Source organism: Lissotriton vulgaris, chromosome 2_1 (genome assembly GCF_964263255.1).
Source record: "Lissotriton vulgaris chromosome 2_1, aLisVul1.2, whole genome shotgun sequence".
NCBI classification, from domain to species: Eukaryota; Metazoa; Chordata; class Amphibia; order Caudata; family Salamandridae; genus Lissotriton; species Lissotriton vulgaris.
The window spans coordinates 1,736,062,080-1,736,076,500 of record NC_141687.1 but is presented as its reverse complement, the minus strand read 5'-3'; the positions used below and the strand labels follow the sequence as shown (position 1 = coordinate 1,736,076,500).

General features: G+C 40.8%; 1 protein-coding gene across 1 annotated transcript in view; it reads left to right on the top strand.

Moving 5' to 3' along the window:
* Positions 1 to 14,421, top strand: part of LOC147733208 (mucin-5B-like) — an 875,769-nt gene that overhangs the window by 234,875 nt on the left and 626,473 nt on the right. The window contains exon 5 of the mRNA XM_086957740.1: positions 10,999 to 11,123. Coding sequence (XP_086813866.1) covers positions 10,999 to 11,123 — 125 coding nt within the window. The remainder of the gene's footprint in view (positions 1 to 10,998; positions 11,124 to 14,421) is intronic.

Genomic DNA, 14,421 nt, shown 5'->3' with positions numbered 1-14,421 from the left:
AATGGAAGTGTGATTGATTCTTTGCATGACTGACTAGGTGTGTGAGTAACTTTATGGATGAGTGGCAGTGTGTGAGTGCCTGTATAGGTGTATGAGTGCATATGATAGTGTTGTATTGATGAGTGACTGTATGTATGAGTGATTCTATGGGTGAATGAGTGAATGTGTGTGTAGACCTAGGAATCAGTGAGTGCGTATGTAGTAACTGGTATTGGCGTGTCAATGGTTTCAAGAATGGTACTCTGTATTTAACACTGGGTGTATCAAAGGTTATATTAGAGTGTGAGGAGGTGCATCCTATAATCACATGAATTATATCATCAGTGATGTAATCAGTGATGTCAAATGAGATGTCATCAGTGATGTCATCAGTGATATCATTTGAGATGTCATCAGTGATGTCATCAGTGATGTCACTGACCATGTCATGAATTATGTAATATGTGACATCATCAGCAGTGGATGGCGGGTGCGCGAAATATAGTTAGTACAACTAACTATATAGGAGCAATTTCAATGGTTTTTTAAATGCTAATTCCTAACTATATAATGCCTGAAACCTATGGTTTTTTAAGTGAATTTGCAAGGTCTTTTAAATGCTAATTCCTAACTATATAAGGCCTTAAACCTATGGTTTTTTAAGTGAATTTGCAAGGTTTTTTAAATGCTAATTCCTAACTATATAAGGCTTGAAACCTATTTTTTTTTCAGTGAATTTGCAAGGTTTTTTAAATGCTAATTCCTAACTATATCAGACGTGAAACCTATATTTTTTTTCAATACATTTCAAAGGTTTTGTAAATGCTAATTCTAATAGCGGATAACGTTTATATATGGTATTATCCTTCTGGGACCACCTGAGCAGCCATCTTGTTTCTCAGGAGAAGTGAGGCACAAGAGAGCACAAAACAAGAATGGAAAACGCGAAAAGGGGGGAGGGTTGAGACCCCTTGACCCCCTAGCCCTTCTCAGGGGGTCCCAGAAATACCACCAAGTGCAAAAAAATTTTTATTTTATTTTAAAATCGCGGGGTACGTGCACGGTACGGGTACCCTACGCGTACGGTGCGCGTACCCTGTGATTTTTTAAAATTTTTATTTTGGCCTTGGGGGTCCTTTTGGGACCCCCTGAGAAGAGCTAGAGGGTTGTGGGGTCTCTACCCTGCCCCCTTTTCATGTTTTCCACTCTTGTTTTGGGCTCTCTTGTGCCTCAGTTCTCCTGAAAAACAAGATGGTGGCCAACACTTCTTGGTTTGGACAGTTTAGAATGTTGACAGTCGACTGCCAGCCAATCAGAAACTCGTTCGCGCACGTAAGGGTGCGCGCATGTACATATAGCTATATAATTTGATCAAATTCAATTTTCTCAACAACTGCTGGAGGGATTTTCACCAAATATAGAAAAGGCACTACTGCATACCTGTCCTTACCATTTTGCCAAGTTTGGTGTAATTCCGTTCAGCCGTTCAGGCTGTAGCCGTGTCTAAAGGTTCCATAGAAAATGCAATTTGAAAAATTTCAAAATCAATTTTCTCAAGAACTATTGGAGGGATTTTCACCAAACATAGCAAAGGCACATTTGCATACCAGGCCCTACCATTGTGCCGTGTTTGGTGTAATTCCATTCAGCCGTTCGGGCTGTAGCCGTGTCTAAAAGTCCCTATGGAAATTAACATGGGGAAAACACGTTTTGGGACCCCCCTTTCGGCCCCCGCTTGACGAATCCCCCTGAAACTCTCAGGGAAGGAGCGGAGCGGAGCTGGCCAAAATTCTGGAAAATTACACACAGAATCCTCAATCGGCGCCAAAGTTATTCCCAATAGAATGTTGAGCGCATAGGGATATATAATTTGCTCAAATTCATTTTCTCAACAACTACAGGAGGGATTTTCACCAAATATAGAAAAATCACTACTGCATACCTGTCCCTACAATTTTGCCAAGTTTGGTGTAATTCTGTTCAGCCGTTCGGGCTGTAGCCGTGTCTAAAGGTCCCATAGAAAATGCCACAGATTAGGCAAGTCACCTTGGCCGCATTGACTTTTTTCTTGCCCTCTGGGATCGAAAAAAACTCCCATACAATGTGTGGTCTTGGCTGGTAAGGGGTATTGTGTTCTTCCAGCCATCTTGTACTCCCCTCCTCCTCCTCCTCCTCCTCTTCTTCTCTTGTTGACCACCAATGTAATCTTGTGGTGGTCCTCTTGGTTGTTGTGGTGGTGGTGGTGGTGCAGATGCTCCAGCTGCTTCTGCTACTGTAGCCATTTCAAAGTTCAAAATATTTCTCAAAGATGTTCAAACAGGTCTTCCTCAGTCAAAGGACAAAGTCAGAATAAGGAAAAAAGGTGGGGTCTTTCATCATTTGGAAAAAAAACTGTCCTGAACCAATGAAAAGTGTTATTTTCAGGTCACAAGACCAGGGGCTTCATCATTATGAACCCAAAACTGTTATAAACCAATAAAAAGTGTTATTTTCAGGTCACATGACCCGACGCCCTTACGCTACGCGCCCCCGGGCCCGCCCCGGGGCGTGCCGGGGCGAGTCGCGTAAGCGCGTCAGATGCTTACGTTGCACGATCGTATTCGCTCAAGTGCTTCCGGGTGCGCTTACGCCGTGCGTGTCACGCGGACGCGGCTACGTGATACGTCACGATCATGTTTTCGTTCGCGATATTGGTGCTAACGGGACGCTCCCCGGTACGCGCCCTGGGGCGCTTCATAATACTACGCTTTCCGGGGCGCTCACTGGGGCGCGCACCGGGAGCGCTCTGACTCCGAGGCAAAAAGAAAAAAAAAAAAAAAACAATATACAAAAAAAAATTGGCAAAATTGTAGGGACTGGTAGCCCGGTGTGCCTTTGCTATGTCTCAAGATATATGCTCCAGTGGTTTTTAAGAAAATTATCTTTGAAAAAATATATATTGGGCTACATTGGGCTATGTTAGAGCCCAAATGCAGCCCAAATGTAGCCCAATGTAGCCCAAAGATGGCCACCTGAGACAAAAAAAACAAATGTAGCCCAAATATCAGCCAGATGTAGCCCAACTATAGCCCAATGGCAGAATGTACAAGAGTGTTCTAAAGAACAACTAGAGCGCTAACAGTCTTACTTATAAAGTGAGACTTATAGTTAGGAATTAGTATTAGAAAAACCTTTGAAATTCACTGAAAAAACCATAGGTTTCACATCAGTTATAGTTAGGAATTAGCATTTAAAAAACCTAAGAAATTCACTGAAAAAACCATAGGTTTCACACCAGTTATAGTTAGGAATTAGCTTTTAAAAAACCTATTAAATTTACTGAAAAAAACATAGGTTTGACACCAGTTATAGTTAGCTGGAAATTTTACTGACATAAAACCATTGAAATTCCCACGTTATAGTTAGTTGGACTCACTATAACTTGCGCGCCTGCAATGCACTGCTGATGACGTCACATTTTACATCACTCATGACATGGTCAGTGACATCTCTCATGACATCACTGATGACACCATCCTTGTGAGAAAGTGACAGATATCCTTTCAGTGTAATGTAACCCTTGAAACACATATTCAAAAATAGAAACTAACATTTTCAAAAAAATTGAGATACCCATACCAGTTAAAACAACCAATTCAGAAATTACACCATCTATATACACATCCACTCATTCACCAACAGTACTATATAGTCACTCATACATATACTCACTCATCATATGTAGTGATACACCTATACATCCTGTTACACACCCACAGTCATCCAAAAGTTACTCACACATGCAAATAAACTATTGAACATCCATTTATTTGCATATACAACTATACACAAACTACCACCTTACTTCTAAGGAAACTTACACATACTTACTCACTTAAACAATCACTTATAGAAACACATACTTATTTAAACAGGAACTCTTACAATCTCTCACTCTCTCATATACTCACTTATATACATCAATACTCACATATACTAGATTAAAACATATCTTGTTACTGATAAAGACACTAGTGAGACAGTCATTCACTCACTAACACACACATATACAAACTCATCCACCCATACAGTCCTGCACATGTGCTGTCTTCAAAACACATACAAACAGTGAGTCAGTCACCAACCCATGCAGCCACTTATACACAAAGTGAAACACTGATACATATATTACAATATTTAAAAGTTACTCGCTAATATATGTATTCACTAAGATACACTTAATAAGGCAGTTAACCAATCAATTCTTTTTTTAAAAAAAACTCCATTTACACACTTATTTAACCATTTATTCTTCCATCGTCCTTTACAAACACATATATAAAACATATTTATTTTTCAGAAAGACACACATTCACTGGATGGTGTCATCAGTGATGTAATGAGTGATGTCACTGACCATGTCATGAGTGATGTAATATGTGACGTCATCAGCAATGCATTGCAGGCGCGCAAGTTATACTGAGTCCAACTAACTATAACGTGGGAATTTCAATGGTTTCATGTCAGTAAAATTTCCAGCTAACTATAACTGACTATAACTGGTGTCAAACCTATGGTTTTTTCAGTGAATATATGTATATATATATATATATATATATATATATATATATATATAGTGACTAAACTGCATAACATGAAACCTTGTATTTAATCCAGGCTTCCCCCGTTTTACCAAATTGTGTGTTTCTAGGCAGTTTATGTCTCTTTTTCCCCTTTTCTAGCTTAACTCAGTTCAAAATAGGCATGTCAGTCATGGTGGGGAAGAGAATCAGTCTCTCCGAATTCATTCTTTAGAACTATTACTTGAAACAACGATAATATTTCTCAAAGTACTAACATAATCTGATGTACGGAAGATCAGCTGAAGATATATACACCATGAAACAAAACATATAACAGACATCTACGAAAAAACAAAACATCTCCTCTCCTACGGCCTTGCACCTGAAAATAAAATTTTAGGGAAGGAGACCTATACACTATACCTATTATATCAGTGCATTTCATACATATACACATCTCCTCTTCTTCTACTAGCTATATATATATATATATATATATATATATATATATATATATATATATATATATATATATATATATATATATATATATATATATATATATATACATATATATATATATATATAGTTGCATTATGTCTTTCTGGCCAGGGCTCAATGCCCAGACTCTGTGGTTAGACAGGAGTGTTAATATAAAGGCCGCCCAAGTAAAAATCTTTTAACCCTTCAACACCTCATAATATGAAGAAGCATGTGTTGTGCTGAATTGTACATTTTGCTAACTAGAGCCTATTTTAACATAACGTGTCTTTGTAAAGCACACGTTCACCCAGAAGGGTATCTTGGCACTGAATAGCAGATGTTTATTGTTCATTGTTCCCCAACTAAATGTCATCAGTGATGTCATTTGAGATGTCATCAGTGATGTCACTGACCATGTCATGAATGATGTAATATGTGACATCATCAGCAGTGGATTGCGGGTGCCCGAAATATAGTTAGTACAACTAACTATATAGGAGCAATTTCAATGGTTTTGTATGAGTGAAATGTCCAGCTAACTATAACACCCCTAAAACTTATAGTTTTTTGAGTGAATTTTAAAGGTTTTTTAAATGTTAATTCCTAACTATATAGTGCCTGAAACCTATGGTTTTTTCAGTGAATTTCAAAGGTTTTTTAAATGCTAATTCCTAACTATATAATGCCTGAAACCTATGTTTTTTTTCAGTGAATTTGCAAGGTTTTTAAATGCTAATTCCTAACTATATAAGGCCTGAAACCTATGGTTTTTTGAGTGAATTTACAAGGTTTTTAAATGCTAATTCAAAACTATATAAGGCCTGAAACCTATTTTTTTTCAGTGAATTTCAAAGGTTTTTTTAATGCTAATTCCTAACTATATAAGACCTGAAAGCCCACCAGGAATCTCCAGTATGCACCAGGGGACTGCTTTGCAGAGAACTAATTCCCCTTGTATACTGGGGGTCCCTGGGGGCCAACTAGCCCACCTGGAACCTCCAGTATGCGCCAGGGGGCTGCATTGCGGAGGTGTAATGAGGCTATGCCCCTTGTTACACCTCTATGCAACAAAGCCCCCTGGCGCGTTTGCAGAGGGGTAACTAATTACCCTTGCATACTGGGGGTCCCTGGGGGCCAACTAGCCCACCAGGAGCCTCCAGTATGCGCCAGGGAGCTGCATTGCAGAGAAGTGTAATGAGGCCACACCCTTTTTTACACCTCTCTACAACGCAGCCCCCGTGCATGTTTGAAGAGGGGGAACTAATACCCCTTGTATACTGGGGGTCCCTGGGGGCCAACTAGCCCACCTGAAACCTCCAGTATGCTCCAGGGGGCTGCATTGCACAGAGGTGTAATGAGGCTATGCCCCTTTTTACACCTCTCTGCAACGCAGGCCACTGGCGCGTTTGCAGAGGGGGGACTAATCCCCTTGTATACTGGGGGTCCCTGGGTCATATCTGCCCAAACGCCGATATTCCGAACGATTGAAAATTACTTTTCTTGAGAAACATTTGGATTTGGATTATCATGTCCTATACTTTGGAATTTTTGAAAGATTGACTTTGAGAATGCTATAAATTACTCAAGTCTGCCCGAATTGTGTGGGTAAAATTGATACCTAGTCACTTTGAATAAGAATGTACTTACGTCTCGTCTAACATTTGGAAGAAATATCTAGTTATATGACAACAGGATACCGACATAACTTGAAGGGAATAAGAACGCCCTGAAGAAGATCTGTTGTACAGAACGAAACGCGTCGGCTAGCTGTGGTATATAAACTTAAGGAAAATAAAAGCATTTGAATATACACCAAGATTCAGCACTTCAATAAGGACTCTAAGTGATATGATTTGATTGGACTTATTGTGCAAGTGGTGCTGTGCCAAACTTTGGAATATTCTCCACTACTCTCTACTACTTACTCTCTACTACTCCTCTACTCTATAATACTCACTCTCTACTACTCATTCTCTTCTACTCTACTACTCTCTACTACTCACTCTCTACTACTCTCCACTCTCCACTACTCACTCTCTAATACTCTCTCTCTACTACTCACTCTTTACTACTCACTCTCTACTACTCTCTACTACTCACTCTCTACTTCTCACTTTCTACTACTCCCTACTGCTCACTCTTTACTACTCTCTACTACTCACTCTCTACTGCTCTCTACTACTCACTCTACTACTTACTCTCTACTACACCCTCTCTACTACTCTCTACTACTCACTCTACTATTCACTCTACTACTCTCCACTACTCACTCTCTGCTACTCTCTCCACTGCTCTCTACTACTCTCTACTACTCACTCTCTACTCTCTATTACTCACTCTCTACCTCTCTACTTCTCTCTCTACTAGTCTCTACCTCTCTACCTCTACCTCTCTACCTCTACACCTCTACCTCTCTACCTCTCTCTACACGCACACATATACACATATATATACATATATATGCATATGCATTTATATATATATGTGTATATATATAAACACATACATATATAAACATATATAATCTGCATATCTATATAAATACAAATATAAATGCATACATACATACACATATATGCATACATATGCATGCTATTTACATGAAAGTTTTAAAAACACTAATAAAAGCAAAGCTAAAAAGCCACCTCATTACAAACAGAATGGCTTTAACTTAAACGAGGGCGAGATCTATTGCATTTTCAATGCTTGTTTACTTTGATTCCATCAAGAAGGCATTCAGATGTGTCACACATTTGCCATAAATTCTGAATGTAAGCACTCTAGTTGCTCATTAGATCACTGTAGTAAAGCTACTGCTCACCAGGGAAGTCTGCTGCTGGTGTTCAAAGTGCATGTTTCAGTCTGCATGTCAGAATTTTTTTAATGAAATAGAAGTGGATTTGAGAAGTCACTCAAAATGTGCCCTAATTTTTCTTTCTGAAGCACTAATCATATTTTCTATGGCAAAATGAGCTCCCTCATTTTGTTCCTTTTTTAAATTAAATATTTTCAAACTTACCACTTCATTCCAATCAAGATGGCTTCTGGTGTGCCATACTTTTGTAATAAGTAAGACTGTTAGCGCTCTAGTTGTTCTTTAGAACACTCTGGGACATTCTGTCATTGGGCTATACTTGGGCTACATCTGGGTGATATGTGGGCTACATTTGGGCTCTTTTGTCTCTGGTGGCCATCTTGGGAGAATGCATGTCAGAATTTTTTAATGAAATAGAAGAGGATTTAAAAAGTCACCCAAAATGTGCCCACATTTATTTTTTCCGCCGCAGCACTAATCATACTTTCTATGGCAAAATATACCCCCTCATTGTGTTCCTTTTTAAATTAAATGTTTTAAGAGTTACCACTTTATTCCAATCAAGATGGCTTCAGGTGTGCCATACCTTTATAATAAGTAGGACAGTTAGCGCTCTAGTTGTTCTTTAGAACACTCTAGGAGGCTGCAGTAGAACACAAAGGAATCAACTGACAGTCTCTGTCCTTGCTGGATGTACATGTTTTACTGAGAATGTCAGACTTCATTCACACTGAGAAAGATAATGTGAATTTACAGAAAATATGCTTTCAGTTTAGCTTATAATCCCCTTCCAAACCACTGTGGGAAAAGCATGAGATAATAGTTTTCTTTCAAACATGATTCATGATATCCCAGCAGAAGGCTTTTTCACATGGTAAAATCACCTTAGAACACACCACAATTCCTAAAATGAGTATGGTACAATCAACAAATGATTTTTAATGAGGTGCTATCGTGTATATTGGTTCCAAGATGGCTGCCAACACTTCTTGGATGAAGTGCTGATGGCCAATCAGATCTTACGATGAGATGTGTGGTTAGGCTCCGCCCAGATATATATGTGTTTTTGAAGTTAATTTTCATAAAACCCACTGGAGCAATTTTCACCAAATATAGAAAAGACACTTCTCCGTACCAGTCCCTACAATTTTGCAAAGTTTGGTGTAATTCCATTCAGCGGTTCGGGCTGTAGCCTTGTCAGAACGTCCCATGGAAAATTGCATGGGGAAAACACGTTTTGGGACCCCCCTTTTTTCTCAGCCCCCACTTCACGAATTCCCTCGAACCTTTCAGGGAAGGAGCGGAGCGGAGCTGGCCAAAATTTTGGAAAATTAAACGCAAATTCCTCAACCGGCGCCAAAGTTATTCCCAATAGAATGTTACGGATTTCCTATGGTAGCTTGGTCCTAACTACATATACGTACTGGCTATCGCCAGTAGGTTTTATATATATATATATATATATATATATATGTATATATATATATATATATATATATATATAGATATAGAAAACTAAAAATAACACCAAGCAATCTAGCAAGTAACAAGTGTGAAAGATACATCGCAGATCATGATCTAAAAAAACATTTAGTAAGTTTAAAATCACAGGAATCCAAAGAAAAAGAGAGAGATAGATAAAATGAACATTAAAGTACAATGAAGCATTACAACCTCAATCAAGAGCTAAATCAATCGGTTAACCGGGAGCACCATTGTCGTGAAAAAATACACTGCACGAGGTGGTCAATGAATGGGCAGGTAAGTTGCCCTTTTATACACTTTTAATGAGGAACCGTTGACCGCAAGATCTAACTTTAGCTGGTGTTTGCCTGTAGAACATCACAAAAAGTTGCATATTTTATCAAAAACAATTGGCGGCACTTTTCGGAAGCTTTAAGGCAGAAGCTCCTTATAAGGCTAATGTTTATTTTAAACCCTGTCGCTATCTTGGTTTTCAAAGCTGCAGAAAGTCTGAGTTGGCCCCCACTGCTTCTATTAGCCCATCTTGGTCATCTAGATGACATATGCATTCTGTTATTGCTGCATCATCTTGATGTTCAAAAAGATGTACAACCAGAGGACAGGGGCTCGGAGACTTGTTCATCAGACAGACAGTGACCTGAGGTTATTGGCCTCCATAAGAGAAATATATCTGAGGTTACAGGAGAGCATGGGGCCTACTGCCTCTGTAGACGCTCAAGGCAGTGTGGACAATTTTAGCACAACCCTGTCTATGGGCTGGTAGGGACAATTGAGACTCTCATGAGTCAGATCTGGACAGAATGGCCCTGGGACACTATATGGCAAAACTAGACCCTGCTTCACTCCTCATCCAACAAGACATATTATATTACAAGAGATTAATCACATTTGAACTCAAACTATGATTTGCCTCTTCTCATGCTCAAGAATTGGTTGAATAGAGTTGGATGAGAAAGGGGGTCCAATCGTTGGGTATTTTCTCTTTCTCTTGTCTTGAACATTTTATTTGTAATTAATTCAAGATTACATCTTTCCTCGACTAATTATATTAGGCTAGTAAAATGCCTCAGCAGTCAGCCAGATGTGCCTCTATTAGCTCCAAAGAAATAGCTTTGCAACATTGACTGTGAGGTTACCTAATTGTTTTGATAGAACTACACAAGATATTTAACAATTATTTTTTTTACAGAGTTTTATATAGCTCAAACTTGACCCAAAGGTATCGGTTATCAGAGAGCTTTACAGGAGCACAAGTTGCGTTTACATGAGGACACATTCATTTTTATTAGGCACAGGGAGATTAAGTGATTTGCCCAGAATCACAGGATGTTGGCATCCTTGCCGAGACTCGACCCAGATTTGAGGTCGACTGCCGTAGCCGTTAGGCCAACTCCTCTCCTATAACTAAAAATGTTTAACCAAGATTCTACTTCTGTAGCTTTGTACATTCTTATTGATATAGTATGATAAAAATGTTATTACTAAATGGCTCCTCCCTTACAAAAATCTTGCTAATAAATTTGATATTAGGTGCTTATTAGCTAATATATCTACATTTACCCTTTCTCTTTTGTCATCTTTTTGTTTTCATTTCTCAAGGATAATGACTTCAGTTTGAAGATTTCTCAAAATATTGTGCTAACTTAAGTCTAAAAACATTATTGGATATTTCAGGTATCCAGCTATCAGCAAGACAGTTTGGAAACCAACAAAAAATCAGCGAGCCAACTGAAAGATGCCCAGATGTGCCTACAGGCGGGGAAAATGCTTCTCCAGGAGGAGACCAGTGTGTGGCACAGGTGAGAATACCCTAAATATACTGGCTACTTCTCTTTTTTTATGTTTTTTGGTGGAACCCAGCTAAAGCCGAGTCCCAAGATGGCCGTCCACACTTCCTGGATGAAGTGTTGGCAGCGAATAACACTTCAGCACTGGACAGTTGGCTTCGTGGAGGATCTGCATCCCTAGATATACACATTTGTTTTTTTTTTTAATTTCTCCAAAACTACTGAGCGGCTTTACACCGAAAAAGCACTTTTCCTAGACCAAAAGCTAGATTTCTGCCAAGTCTGAAGTAAATCTGTCCAGCAATTTTGGCTGTAGTTGTGTTCATAATTCCCTACAGAAATTAAGCTTTGGAAAAACACTTTGTTTGACCCCCTTTTTCTTGGCCCCCGCTTGATGAATCACCCCGAAACTTTCCATGCACAACAAAACTCACTATGGTGCTGTTTTAGGAAACATTTATGAAGATTTGTCAAGCGATGACAAAGATATAGGCAACTCACAAAATCCTTTCCCAATGGAAACATGGTTCTAAGTAGAACTAAATACTGGCGACTGCCAGTAGGTAATATACTCAATTATTAGCCCTTGGGTAAGACCGGTACTGGGGGGATGTGGACTAAAACAAAATTAAAGGATGGGGGCAAAGGAGGCCCCTCTTTTTGAGCATGTGTATGCCCCAGGGACCACCACCTCCCCGGGGCACATGTTATTGAATAGGGTACGCGGACCCTCGGTCCCCGGGGCAGGCCACCTCCCAATGGCCATTTTCTTTGTAATGTAGGTCCTCACACACCGCTTGAGCACCTGGGACCACTCCATCCCAGAGGCCCAATTCTATTTTAAATTGAGAGAGGTGCATGCCCCCCTTCCTTGGCCTTTTTCGGCCCCAGGGACTACCACGTCTCCGGGGCAGGCCTTACTAAATCAAAGGAGAAGGGCCATGGAGGCCACCAGGACTGGCTCCTACTATGTCTCGGGGTGCCTACCCTTTTAACATTGCTGTTTGTGCTGGCTTGGTGGGAGCTTTGACAACTCCTGCCAAGTCACAGCAAACACTCTACTTTCAGCAATTGAGAGTGGTGAAATGCTCTTGCTTGCTGGAAGCAGAGTTTTCATCTGTTTCCCTGCCCGATGTCACGCAAGCAGGAACACCGATGAAATAATTGCTTTCACACTAAGGGGGCAGCATATTTAGCAGCTTTCTGTGTGTGAAAGCAATGCAGCTCCCGGAGGAGGCAAGAGTCATTAGGGACCACAGGGGCCTTAAATCTTGTGGTCGCATAGCACACTGACTGGGTGGCCTGGGGGCACCTAGGACAAATGGCCAGGCCCCAGGGGATGGGATCTGTGGGGGTGAAATATGCTTGTGGGAATGGGCCACGCTTCCCGCTCCCCCTTTTGGTAATGGCTGGGCCGAAGGGGATGGGCCCACTGGGCCAAAATCAGCAGGGGAGGATGACCGTTAGGACCCCATCAGAAAAAAATAAAATATTAAAATACCTGATACTGGTGATGGTGTCCCTGGGGCCAAAATTGGCCCGGGGACTGGGACTGCGTCTCCCCTTCCTTCATTTGTGAATGGCTGGGACCCAAAGGATGGCATCCCTGGGGCTGAAATCGGCTTTGGGAAGGGAGCCGCATGACCCCTTTCTCATTTGTGCCACTGTTGAACGTCCACTTCAGTAAAGTACTAATCATCCTAACATCATGCGCATGGCCTAGGCAAGTGTTTTTTTCTCTGCATTTCTTGAGCGCAATTTCTCACTTAGTGACCGTGATGAGGGGGCTCTTTCTAGTCATCTGCTGTTGAGAGCAGGAATGAAACTTTTAAAACTGAGAAGTATGCAAACTTTCCAAGAAATCCCACCTGTTTGGCCGCACCCCAAACACATTAGCGGTATGCAACTTCTTCATGCCCCTTTCCCAGGATGATGCACAGGTTATTAAAAGGCCCCTATCCTACTGAATTTTGGAAATTGGGCCTTTTTAACACTGGGTGGAGTTTGTGTAGCGGTGCTACGTGGAACTCCGCAAAGCTGATCAAAAACTCTGCTGCGCTACGTGAGTAACGTGAGCGGGCAGAGTAGATGTGCTAAATAAAACCTATTGTTGAATGCTAGGTGAATGTACTGTAAATAACCTAGCATTAATAAAACTCACCACTAGGTGGCACTGCAAACTTACATGTACAGTATAACCTTTACAAAAATCGTTTCATGTTACTTTCAGATAACATTAACGTTCCATTGGTGGCAGGGAAACAAGGACAGCTAGCGCAAATTGGATAAAAAAAAATGCAAATAGTATACTCATTTACTACTTACTGCATTACGCGGGGTCTCAGGGGAGTAGCTGGACACAGAGCATGCAGGCCTGCATTGTGCTCGGTGTGTGGGAACCCCGGCCTGGCTGTCTTCCTGAGTCTGCAACTCTAGTCTGCACGTTCTGGTCTGTGTGCTCTTCGCTTCGGTCTGCGTGCTCTTCCCCTGCTGCGGCCCAGAGACCTGAGCCAGCACATCCTCTTAGCCCCGCTCCTGGTGAGGTGGAGTCAATCTCCGGCCTTGCCTGCAAATTTGCTTTGCATTGCATCCCCATGAAAACAAGCATTTGAAATGCAATAGGTCTCGCATTAGGAAAGTTTGAGCAATTGGTATTGTAAATGACACTTTTTTTATTTATGTGTTGATTTTGAAAATAGCAAAAGTAATAGCTTTGTCAGTTACAATGTCAATAGTTTTAACTTTCGCAAATGTGACACCTATAGCATTTGTAATGCAATGTGTGTTGTATTTACGTGATTTAGATGTATTGATATTGCAAATAACAATGGCTTTTAATTTTGTAAATAATGAATACTTAAATAAAATTTATTGTAATTTATAATGGAAATAGCTTAAACGTTTGTAAATAACTTTTGTGAAGATTATGTTCAGTGTATTTTATTGTGACGAAAATCCAAGAACATTGCATTTGCACCTACGCACACACACAGCCACACACACACACACACACACACAGAGATGTGGTGGTGGTGGATCTGGGGGATATGGTGGTGGTGGATGTGGTGGTGGTGGTGGTGGATGTGGTGGTGATGGTGGTGGATGTGGGGGTGGATGTGGGGGTGGATGTGGTGGTGGATGTGGTGGTGGAGGTGGTGGAGGTGGTGGTGGAGGTGGTGGTGGAGGTGGTGGTGGATGTGGTGGATGTGGTGTATGTGGTGGTGGATGTGGTGGTGGAGGTGGTGGTGGATGTGGTGGTGGTGGGTGTGGTGGATGTGGTGGTGGATGTGGCGGTGGATGTCATGGTGGA